This window comes from Bombina bombina, chromosome 11 (assembly GCF_027579735.1).
Source record: "Bombina bombina isolate aBomBom1 chromosome 11, aBomBom1.pri, whole genome shotgun sequence".
Classification (NCBI taxonomy): domain Eukaryota; kingdom Metazoa; phylum Chordata; class Amphibia; order Anura; family Bombinatoridae; genus Bombina; species Bombina bombina.
The window spans coordinates 55,792,397-55,804,869 of NC_069509.1; the positions used below are offsets into that span (position 1 = coordinate 55,792,397).

General features: G+C 37.3%; 2 protein-coding genes across 2 annotated transcripts in view; one reads left to right on the plus strand and one right to left on the minus strand.

The window, feature by feature from the left end:
- Positions 1 to 4,845, minus strand: part of LOC128641904 (male-enhanced antigen 1) — a 55,375-nt gene extending 50,530 nt beyond the window's left edge. The window contains exon 1 of the mRNA XM_053694486.1: positions 4,600 to 4,845. Coding sequence (XP_053550461.1) covers positions 4,600 to 4,606 — 7 coding nt within the window. The 5' untranslated portion in view covers positions 4,607 to 4,845. The remainder of the gene's footprint in view (positions 1 to 4,599) is intronic.
- Positions 4,846 to 4,886: 41 nt separating this feature from the next.
- Positions 4,887 to 12,473, plus strand: part of TBL3 (transducin beta like 3) — a 132,935-nt gene continuing 125,348 nt past the window's right edge. The window contains exons 1-3 of the mRNA XM_053694484.1: positions 4,887 to 5,092; positions 7,726 to 7,777; positions 11,197 to 11,292. Coding sequence (XP_053550459.1) covers positions 5,061 to 5,092; positions 7,726 to 7,777; positions 11,197 to 11,292 — 180 coding nt within the window. The 5' untranslated portion in view covers positions 4,887 to 5,060. The remainder of the gene's footprint in view (positions 5,093 to 7,725; positions 7,778 to 11,196; positions 11,293 to 12,473) is intronic.

The following is a 12,473-nucleotide window of genomic DNA, read 5'->3' on the forward strand; positions in this document are numbered from 1 at the left end:
AATAGCACTTCTAATGGCAGACCTGTGGTTGGCAAAGCGCACCCTGGCGTCATCTGTGGTCTTACCCACATAAAATCTGCCACAGCTACAGTTCAATATATAGACTACATGTGTAGTAGTGCAGGTCATGAAGTGTCTGAAATTGTATCTCTTCTGCTTATGTGGGTAGCCAAAAGTTGGAACTGGAATCATTGCACTGCATGTAGTGCATCCTGTGTACCTAAATGAGCCATTCTTCTTACCCTGTTGGAGCCAGGTATATATTTTTTTAACAATGGCTGGTATCTGTAATCAATGAATCTTTTAAACTTCTGTTACGTTTAAAACCCACCCTAGGGTTCCGCCATTTAGTGAAGGGAAGTGAGGGGTCACTTTGTGTGATATGCCAGTGTTGATTCAGGCTTCCACCCAATGATCTTATGGATGGCTGTATGCAGTGGTGAAGGTCATTCTAGGTTCATCATCCTTTGTTTCATCTGTAGATACTGTTATGGCATCTTCGACCATTGCCTTACTCTGGCTAATCCATTGTGGATTATAGCCTCTCTAAATAAATTTATATTCCATTTCTAATAGTTGTTCTTGTCTCCCCTGTGGCTCACTATTATTTCTAATGACACAAATCATTTGAGCCTTTTGAATAGCTTTCAGAAGTGAAATAGGATGACTGCTGGTCGCATGCAGGAGAGAATTTCTGTCGGTTGGTTTCCTATACAGAGCGGTACCCAATTGGTTGTTATCTTTCTTGAAGATCCTTAGATCTAAGAACTCAATGGTTGACTCACTATGTAGGACCTTAAACTGCACCAGATTGTTCAGAGAGTTTAACTGTGAAAACCAATCTTCCAGTTGTTCTACTGGCCCCCTCCATATAATGAGGTCGTCTATGTACCGTCTGTATAACAGCACCTCTGGTTTGTCATAGATCTGCATCACCGTTGTGTCACAATTCTCCATGAATAAATTGGCTAATGAGGGGGCTACGTTGGATCCCATGGCTGTACCAGAGGTTTATTTATAGTACTGACCCTCAAAGCGAAAATAATTGAGCCTTAGGCTCAAATCCAGTAATTCTATTAGGAACTCTCTGAGGACCAATATAGGGTATCTATCCAGGGCTTCCATTACACATAGTTTTCCTGCCTCATGAGGGATTATTGTGTAAAGGCTATTCACATCTGCCGTGGCAAGGATGCAGGGTTCTTCGATATACAAGGATTTCAGTTCCTCAATCAGATGAGATGAATCTCTCAAATAAGAGCGCATGTTTCTCACAAGGAACTGGAGGAAAAAATCCACAAAGACTGCCAATCTTGAAGTAATAGAGTTCCTGGCCGAGATGATTGGTCTGTCGGTGGCCTTTTTAAGTCTTTATGAATTTTCGGCAGCGTGTAAAGAATCGGGCATGATGGATATTCTATCTTCAAGAACTTTGAAGTATTTTCATCAATCAAAGTGCCACTAAAACCTTGTTCCACTGCGTAGTCATTTATCTACTGAAAATCCTTTGTAGGGTCTCTACTCAGGGCTTGGTAGGTATTGGCATCACTTAATTGTTGTATCATTTCCTTCTGATAGTCCACATAATTAAGGACTACAACAGCACCCCCCCTTATCGGCCGTCCTTATCACTATCTCAGGATCATTCGATAGTGACCGAATAGCCTCCCTCTCTGGCTCGGACAAGTTGTTACGAAAACTGATGTTTTGCTGATCATTCAGATCTTTGGTCACCAACCTCATAAAGGTTTTGATGCTGGAGTTGTGGCTATGAGGGTCAAAGGAACTCTTATTCTTAAATGGGTATATTGCTTCCATGATCTCAGAGTCCCTGAAGAATTCCTTTAAACGTAATGATCTCTGGAATTTCTAACAATCTATATACAAATTGAATTCATCACTCCTGCGAGTGGGAACAAAGCTTAAGCCCTTATTCAATAAGCTATGTTCAGTGAGGGTGAGGACCCGGTCGCTGATGTTGACTACCAGGTCATCCCCTTCACCAATACTCTGATCTACCTGGGAGGTAGAGGCGGCTTTCTTTCTCCAGCCTCCCCTGCGTGTATGGGGCCTCTCCCTCTTCTTCTTTGTCCGGCTCTGGTGGCGACACCCTGAAAAACCTGTTGTCCAGTTGTTTGACTGCTAATATTGCTGCTTCCTCCTTGGGGCATATCAGTGTCAGAGCCTGAGCTGCTATCGACTGTAGGGACTGCTTCGTATAGTAGCGCTGTCTTCTTCTCCTTTGCATAAAGGGTCTCCTATTATCACCCCCTCAGCCAGCGGTATACCTTTTTTTCTTTGTGATCCTCACACACTGTGTGGAGTTTCCTATTCTTAAATTGTACAAGTGTATCTTTGTACTCTAATCTGTGTAGATAGTTTTTCAAGCCACTGTTGTGATGCATCTTCAACCAGAACCTGTGTTTTTTTATTTTTGCACTCTTGGATCTAGAGGTCAATCTAGTTGTGGGTGCAACAACAAAATGAATGGATATAGCTGAGATGTGCACTCTCACTTCATCTGATAACTGCCAGGGTACTAGTGAAATTAATACTGACAAATGGAAAAAAAAACTTGCACTCACTGGTCTTTCAATCAAGTAAACTTTTTACTGTGAAAAGTGTAACGTTTCGGGGGACAAAGAATCCCTTTCCTCAGACACAAAATGTACAAAGTGATGCAAACCTGCATTGAGCCCTAGATTGTATACTGTGGGTATTTTTCCCTATGCTGCACTTGTCATATTCACATCACTATGGCTACCATGGCGCCGGCAACTGATTGGTTCTGGGTGGCATGTGACCATGACATGTACCGGAGTGTAGGAGGTGGTTGCTTCTGGATACACGCCATGGCTACTATGCAATGTTTGTTGCGGTCCTGTTGATCGGATCATGATCTAGCCATAGTGGTGTCACCCTACGAGTGTTTAGTATAGTCCTGATGACGTTTATATTTGTATCCCATGTTATACTTTTCTCCTGTCTAACAAGAGTCACTGTTCACTATGTATCATTGTTTGGTATACAATAGTGTCTGAGCCCATCGTCACATGAAGGTGTTTTGTTTATTTTGTGATGTAGTGGTCACCATGGTGACCATTTGGTGGTCTTTTTGTCCTAATTAGGGGGTGGGGTTTTATTAGACTTGTTATAAGTTTGCATTACTTTGTACATTTTGTGTCTGAGGAAGGGGATAATTTGTCTCCGAAACATTACACTTTTCAGCTTATTACTGATAACATCACTAGACAATCACTGTGTGTTATGTATATGTAACTGTGTCACTACCAGCGCTATATATATATATATATATATATATATATATATATATATATATATATATATATATATATATATATATATATATATATATATATATATATATATAATATAATAATAATCTGACACACAGCTTATTACTGATAACATCACTAGACAATCAGTGTGTTATGTATATGTAACAATGTAACAGTGTCACTACCAGCGCTATACATATATAATAATGTGACACACAGCTTATTACTGATAACATCACTAGATAATCACTGTGTGTTATGTATATGTAACTGTGTCACTACCAGCGCTATACAACATATATATATATATATATATCCACAAAACAAAGCGCACTCCAAAGGACTTAACATATAATCACTTTAATCAGCGTGAACGTTTTCGGGTAAATCAACCCGTCCTCAGACAAACAGTGAATCAATTCACTGTTTGTCTGAGGACATTTTGATTTACCCGAAAACGTTCACGCTGATTAAAGTGATTATATGTTAAGTCCTTTGGAGTGCGCTTTGTTTTGTGGATATATATATATATATATATATATATATATATATATATATATATATATATATATATATATATATATATATATATATATAATAATAATGTGACACACATATTATTACTGATGACATCACTAGACAATCACTGTGTGTTATGTATATGTAACTGTGTCACTACCAGTGCAATACACTATATATATATAATGTGACACACAGCTTATTACTGATAACATCACTAGACAATCACTGTGTTATGTATATGTAACTGTGTCACTACCAGCGCTATACAATATATATATATATATATATATATATAATGATGTGACACACAGCTTATTACTGATAACATCACTAGACAATCACTGTGTGTTAGGTATATGTAACTGTGTCACTACCAGCGCTATACAATATATATATATATATATATATATATATATATAATGATGTGACACACAGCTTATTACTGATGACATCACTAGACAATCACTGTGTGTTATGTATATGTAACTGTGTCACTACCAGTGCAATACACTATAAATATATATATATATATATATATATATATATATATATATATATATATAATGTGACACACAGCTTATTACTGATAACATCACTAGACAATCACTGTGTGTTATGTATAGAGTTCCTCAGCACTGGGCACTAATAGTCTGTGGATTCTGCACAATGAGGGGCGCAGGTGACTCCGCATGGGGCATGGCCAAAGATAGCGCTGGGAGTCACGTGGGGGGGGGCGTTACTACACATGACAGAGGCTATGTAGGTATCACTTACGGACCTGACATTACCTGACGAGGCCTCGGGATTCAGTGAGCGCAGCTCCTAGCAAGATGATAGCAACTTCCGGTAATGACTAGTGAGGCGTCTTTTATTACACCACTTCCGCCATGTTGTTTCTTTTGATGACATCACTTCCACCAGTAGTTGTTACTTGAAGAATGGAGAACTTTGGCCCCAGATTTTTTTTATAATATCGTTGTTTTGTCGAGAACTTCAATCTGTCAAAAACTCTATTCTGACGTCACTTCCGGTATTTTTATACATCTGATTGGTCCTGTCCTGTGAGTGACAGGACTCACAACCAATCAGATAGACCATGTATTTCTGCAAAAGTTTCAGAATAACGTTGCAAGAGTGCGCCGGAAGTGGACAGCTGCATAGGAAACACATGTGTTTTGGACGTCTGCATGTGTAGCAATTGAATGGGGCAGAGGGGGAGTCAGGAAAAGTGAAAAGAATATGGCGGCCCCCAGCGTAAATTTCAAGACAAAGTAAGGATACAGTTTATGACCTGGCAGATTCCTTTGAAAAAGTTAAAGTCATGTTATAGTTGTATACAAATTAGTTTCAAATGTCAACCCCCTTGCGCTGGTAGCTAGGGGTCGATTCTCAATAACTGTACACGGAGATAGGTCTCTAGAATCATTATATTTACTTCTAGATCACATTTATTTATATTTGGGGAGCGATCTGACCCGCACGATAATTTATACATTATGTGTAAATGTATTTAATTCAGATGTCATCCTGCTGATGTGTAAACACCTCAAGGAACTATACACTCACTGAAAATGTTCTGTAGAATGTCAGAGACTTGTCTCAACAGCTAATTCATTTTATCTCCTTTAATAAAACGAAGATCGATGTTTTGGTCAAAGCTGTCAACAGTCGCTACTCATTGGGAACAGAATATAATGGTCAGTGGCCTAATTACACCAAGAGTTAAAGGGACAGTATACACCAATATTCATTTAAAGGGATACTAAACACAATTTTTTTTCTTTAACGATTCAGATAGAGCATGCAATTTTAAGCAACTTTCTAATTTTATTCCTATTATCAATTTTTCTTCATTCTCTTGCTATCTTTGTTTGAAAAAGTAGAAGGATCCTGACCTCTTTTGGTTCAGGACCTGGGTTGCACGTGCTGATTGGTGGCTAAATTTACCCACAAATCAGCAAGAGCTATCTAGGGTTCTGAACCAAAAATGGGACGGTGTTCTAAATTATGTAGTCTACCGGGTAGGAATGTGTCTACCACGTCACTTCCGGTCATTTCCGGAGATTTGTGGCACTCACTGTGCATGCGCTTGAAGCCCAACCTCCTCAAAACAGCTGTTTAAGGCACAATAGGTCCACAGGGGAGTGTATAGGGACTGTGAGGGCCCCTCACGCACATGACCCATAACGAATGCAGCACAGTGATTACTGCTAGTATCCAGAGATAACAGATATTGCATCTGTGTTTATTAGTATCGGACTTGCACAGTTTTATAAGTGAGATGTCTACACTACTCTAAATTCAGCGATCTGTTTACAGCATTTAACGTGCAGCCAGCCTAATATAACAGTATTAGGGCGCCCACAACATACTTGGATAATAATCACAGGGCCCGAGCTCCCATTTTATCCAGACTTACAACTGTTTAAAGCAGGGTGAGAGGCGCCACACGGGCCCTGTGATTAATAGCTAAGTATGTTGTGGGCGCCCTCATACCGTCATATTAGGCTCGCTGCACGTTAAATGCTGTAAATAGATCGCTGAATTTAGAGTAGTAGTGTAGAGATCTGGCTTATTAAAATGTTAACTGTGCAAGTCCAATACTAATAAACACAGATGCAAAATCCGTTATATCTGTATACTAGCAGTAATCACTGTGCTGCATTCGTTATGTGTCATGTGCATGAAGGGCAGTCCCTATACAGCCGTTTGAAGGATGTTGCGCCTCTAGCGCATACGCAGTGAGCGCCACAAACCTTCAGCAGCTGATTTACGTCCCCGGAAGTGACGTAGGTGGCGCATTACTATGGTAGACATGTTGTTATTTTAGAACAACGGCTCCTTATTTTATATTCTTGATTTTTCAAACAAAGATAACGAGAGAATGAAGACAAATTGATAATAGGAGTCAATTAAAAAGTTGCTTAAAATTGCATGCTCTATCTAAATCATGAAAAAAAAAAATTGGGTTTAGTTTCCGGCATGTAATAGACACTACTATTAAGAATAATATGCACATATACTGATAACAAAATCTAGTATAAAACCTTTTAAAAACTTACTTAGAAGCTCCCAATTTAGCACTGTTGATGAGGTTAGACTGGGACACCCACTGAAAGGGACTGAAAACAGACCCTCCACTGCATATGAAAATACCTATTATACAAACAGAAGCAATATGAAGTCTGTATACATCTAACACTTTGGGGCTTGGTTAGGAGTCTGAAAATCAGCACAATACATTTTTATAAAACACCCCCTGATGGGTAATATAAATGGATCATCTACAGACATTTAATGTACCATGTCCCTTTAAGTAAGTTCTTTAGTGAGGCAAACGTCTCATATCCTGTGTTATTCTTTGGAGGCAATTTAGTCACCCAGTTTCATAGGATAACACACAGGAGAGATGTGTATCACTGGAGAGCTTTGACATTCGAGTCCTCCTAAAGTAGTTATTTTTTGACTGAGTAGGTGAGGGGTCTTAAAATAGCAACATTACCTTGCTTACAGTCAATGCAGTGGCTAAACAGGAAAATATATTAGGAGCGTAGTGGAAAGTGACAGCATTAGCTTTGCCCTCAGTAGCTTCAAATGAATGAAAAAAAGAATATGAGTTTGCTTTTAAATACTAACTTATAAAGACCAGACAACCAAGTATAATCGTCATTGATAGTATCAGGGTTCATTGTGAGTGACACACATCACTTTGTAGCAGTCGTGCTGCACATCTAGACAAATGCACTAAGCTGTTTCTCTTTTTACTAAATATTATTTTGATCTTGGAATATATTTTTTTGAAAAAAACCTGTATGCTGGCTCCCAAAACATTGCTTATTCCTAGTCCTGTGCAATTTCATCCCATTTCTTATGGAAACATAACTTCTTTTCTTTCACTTTCTAGCTATACTGTGACCAGAAAAATTGAAGCATTTTACAAAGGAGGAAGTGTTCAGGTAATTTGATGTTACTGAGTGGTTATTTACAAGCGCCCAATCAGGACACACGTTCATTGGCTGCAAATAATATACTCTTTGTAGTGATAAGCAGCTAGGCTTCAGTACTATGATCTTGAGTAAAGAAAGTTAAAGGGACATGAAACCCACATTTTTTCTTTCATGATTTAGAAAGAGCATGCAATTTTAAACAACTTTCTAATTTACTTCTATTATCCAATTTGTTTTATTCTCTTGATATTCTTTGCTGAAAAGCATATCTAGATATGCTCAGTAGCTGCTGATTGATTGCTGCACTTAGAAGCCTCGTGTGATTGGCTCACCCATGTGCATTGCTTTTTGTTCAACTAAGGATATCTAAAAAATGAAGCAAAATAAATAATGGAAGTAAATTGTAACGTTGTTTACATTTGTATTCTCTATCTCAGTGTTTTTCAACCAGTGTGCCGTGGCACACTAGTGTGCCGTGAGAGATCCTCAGGTGTGCCGCGGCAGACTGACAACAGTGCGGGGGTGTTTGTGAATGAATGTCAATATGTAAAGTATAGTTTGTAGGAGGCATGGCATGACAGCACAGTACAGTGTGTGTGTATATATATATATATATATATATATCCTGTATTAGGCTACAATGTGTGATTTTATAAAATTTTGGGATGGTGGTGTGCCACAGGATTTTTTAATGTAAAAAAGTGTGCCACGGCAAAAAAAAAGGTTGCAAATCACTGCTCTATCTGAATCATGAAAGAAAATGTTTGGGTTTAGTGTCCCTTTAAAACAAATGCTTATTCACAAACAAATTAAAAGGAACCATCATATTCCAGGAATCCGTATATCTAATGTGTTTTGTGCCATACTGTTGGCTCTTTTGCAAAGATTTCTTTACATTTAAAGGGACGTAAAACCCAATTTCTTTCTTTCATGATTTCGATAGAACATAAAATTTTAAACAACTTTCTAATTTACTTCTATTATCCTATTTTCTTGGTTTTCTTGTTATCTTTATTTGAAAAGCAGAAATGAAAGCTCAAGAGTGTGCACGTGTCTGCAGCACTATATAGCAGCAGTTTTGCAACAATGTTATACATTAGCAGGGGCACTAGATGGCAGCACTATTTCCTGTCATGCAGTGCTTCAGGAATGTGCACGCTACCTATCTAGGTATCTCTTTAACAAAGAATAACATGAGAATGAAACATTTTTGATAATAGAAGCAAATTGGAAACGTTTTAAAAATTGTATTCTCTATCTGAATAATGAAAGAAAATTTTGGGGATTAATGTCCCTTTAAGTTTGAAATTATGGCTGATATATATATATATATATATATATATATATATATATATATATATATATATATATGTTATTGCCTAAAGGAATAATATAAAATATGGTTTGCGTTAGTTTCTGTGGTATGAAATACTTAAAGGGACAGTAAACACATTGAGATCATTTATATAAAATATTTAGTTATAAATAAATAACTTTGCAATATAGTTTCAGATTTTTTTTTTGTAAAAGAGCAACACACTAAGATCTGGATTTGCACAAAAAGAGCCAAATGCCGCAAGCAGCTACCTCCTTACGCATTTGACAGCTAACGAAACTGCAGAATGTACAGATCTAATTATTTATTTTGGACTCTTTTCATGTAATTTAGCTCTGAGAATTAAGGACTTTTTAATTCTGAGAACTTAAAATACACCTGCTGACTTCTTAAGGCTAACTCTGCAACATGCATTTTGCTAATTGACTTTAAAGGGACACTAAACCCAATTTTTTTCTTTCATGATTCATATGGATCATGCATTTTAAGCAACTTTCTAATTTACTCCTATTATCAATTTTTCTTTGTTCTCTTGCTTTCTTTATTTAAAAAGCAGGAATATTAAGCTTAGGAGTCGGCCCAAAACCAATAAGAAAGCATAACCCAGGTTCTCAACCAAAAATGGTCTGGCTATTAAGCTTACATTCCTGCTTTTTAAATAAAGATAGCAAGAGAACAAATAAAAATTGATAATAGGAGTAAATTAGAAAGTTGCTTAAAATTGCATGCTCTGTCTGAACCATGAAAGAAAAACAAAATGGGTTTAGTGTCCCTTTAACTATTAACAGCTGCAAAACAATTTACTTTATACTAACATTATAGCCTTGTTTGACTAAATCCCAGATTGTAGCCTCCAAATAAGGCAAATAGTGGGTGGCGTTTTGCTAACAAGCGCAGCAAACAAGATGTTAAAGTGAATGTAAATTTTGATGCTAAAGTGCCCGGTTTTTAAAAATTCTATTAAAAACAGGGGCACTTTAATTCATCAAAATTTACATTTCACCCGTTTTGTGAAAAAAACTTACCTTTTAATCTTCACAGCAGCTCCAGCTTCCTCCGCCCGTCGCAAAGCCTCTTCCTGGGTTTAAAATGAGGAATCCGGATTCCTCCAATCACGGAGTTGAATCAGACACTGATTCCCCCCGGGGGGGGGGGGGGGAAAGCCGTGATTGGAGGATGACCGATCTATCATTTCTGACGTTAGAAATGGCTTGCGACAACCGGGGGAAGCTGGAGCGGCTGTCAAGTTTAAAAGGTATTTTTTCACGACAAGTGAAATGTAAATTTTGATGAATTTAAAGTGCCCCTGTTTTTGATCGAATTCTTAAAAACCGGGCACTTTAGCATCAAAATTTACATTCACTTTAATTTTTTTTTTAAAAATTTAGATTTGACTGATATGTTATTCTACAGCAACGCAACATAAATGTCTTGTAATTACCAGGCGTTTACTGTCCCTTTAAAGGGACATTACAATACATATGTTTATATATGGATAGAATGTATCCAATAACACACTTCATTCCAAAATGTTTTTTAAAATAATATAACAGTCATTTTGTTAACAACATTTACAAGGTTTTTCAAATCAAGACCATTTCAGGGATATAGTCCTTAAAACTCTAGTAGAATTTATGTTCTTGGTCTACTTTGTTACCAGTTATGGGCAAAGCTCAATACTCTGACGTAAGCAATCGCTGTTTAGTATTTTGGAGGGTCATATTCATTTCACCATATTAAAGGGGCCATTATAGTAAAAAATGACATGCTATAACGTTATCACTAGTAACCAGACATCTATGTGCTAAGCCCAGCAAACGGTTTAAGTACTGCTTTGGAGCCACAGAGAACTGCTGGTCCAGAACAGAAACTGTTGGTGATCCAATCAGCATTGGCAGTCACACATCCTGGGTGTGCGTCACTGGGTTACTAGTAGTTTTCTTTTCTTTTTTTTGTTTGATGTGTGGGGGGATTTTGAGTTTAATGGCTCTAATTGTTTCCACCGTAAATTTTAATGTGATCAAGGGAAATTTCACAGAAGTTTTGTATCATGGTCTGAATTGTGTTGCTTGTTTTTTTCCTTTTCTGTCAGGTAAACAAAGATGGGACATATCTCTTTTGTACCTGTGGAAATAAGCTTAACATATTGGATATTGCAACAGGAACCGTCAGTCATGTAATCGAACAGGTAAAATATAGCATAGAAGAGATGTTACTCATTTCCAATTTTTGTCTCATTATCAAAACCTTATTATTATCGGTTATTTGTAGAGCACCAACAGATTCCGCAGTGCTATAAACATAGGCGGAATACAAGGAAACATTTATTGGGATCAGACGGATAGAGGGCCCTGCCAAGAGTCGCACTGTTGTAGTCGGCTCTAAGGAAGGTGATCTACAAACAGCTGGGCTCTTAGGCTTACATACCTTATACAAACTATCCTGTGATTATCATCATCTTTAAAGATATTAGTGTTTGTAAAAAACCAGTCGGTCCTCACTGGTACATTTATTATAATAAATGGGATGTTCACATGTATGCTCAGGTTTTGTTGTGGATTAGGTGATCCTGAGCCTTTGAATTCACAGTAGATGTTCTCTAACCCACTGCAGCGATTTTCACAAGAATTCTAGGTAATTGCGTAAGACTTTTGTTAAAATCACGAAGGTAATATAACTACGCACGTGCAAGGAAAGTTGCATGCTCTCTAATACCCGTGGCAAACATTTGGATTGGATGCTTGTGTTCTACAAAGTAAAAGCTGCTTTCAATCAAGATAAAATACTGACAATTTTTACATATACACATTAAGGTGGTGTTTTGCACATAAATGCTAGATCACTTACAGGTAATACTGCATATGGCTAACCTGTCCCTTTATTCAGCCAGTACCACCTTCCCATCTATACAAACCAAAACCTTGGGGTATACAGCAAGCACAAGTAAAAGAATATCTTATTTTGTAATGATAATTTTGTTTTTTTTATGTATAATCTTTTTAATTGATTTCAATTCTGTATACTATTAAAGTGGAATTTGTCAAACGTCACAAGTAGAATGAGGTGCCTTCTGACATCTCAAAATAATTCAAATTTTCATCTTAAAGTGAATGTAAAGTGGAATGAATGAGTGCCCGGTTTTTAAAAAAAATACTATTAATAACAGGGGCTCTTTCATTCATTAAACTTTACATTGCAGCATTTAGCAAGTACTTACCTTTTTCTTTAGGTGCTAGCTGAACACATGAGGCGAGCCATTGACAAAAGGCATATATGTGTAGCCACCAATCACCAGCAAGCTATAGTAGTACATTGCTTCTCCTAAACGTACCTAGATATGCTTTTCAACAAAGAATACCAACAGAGCAA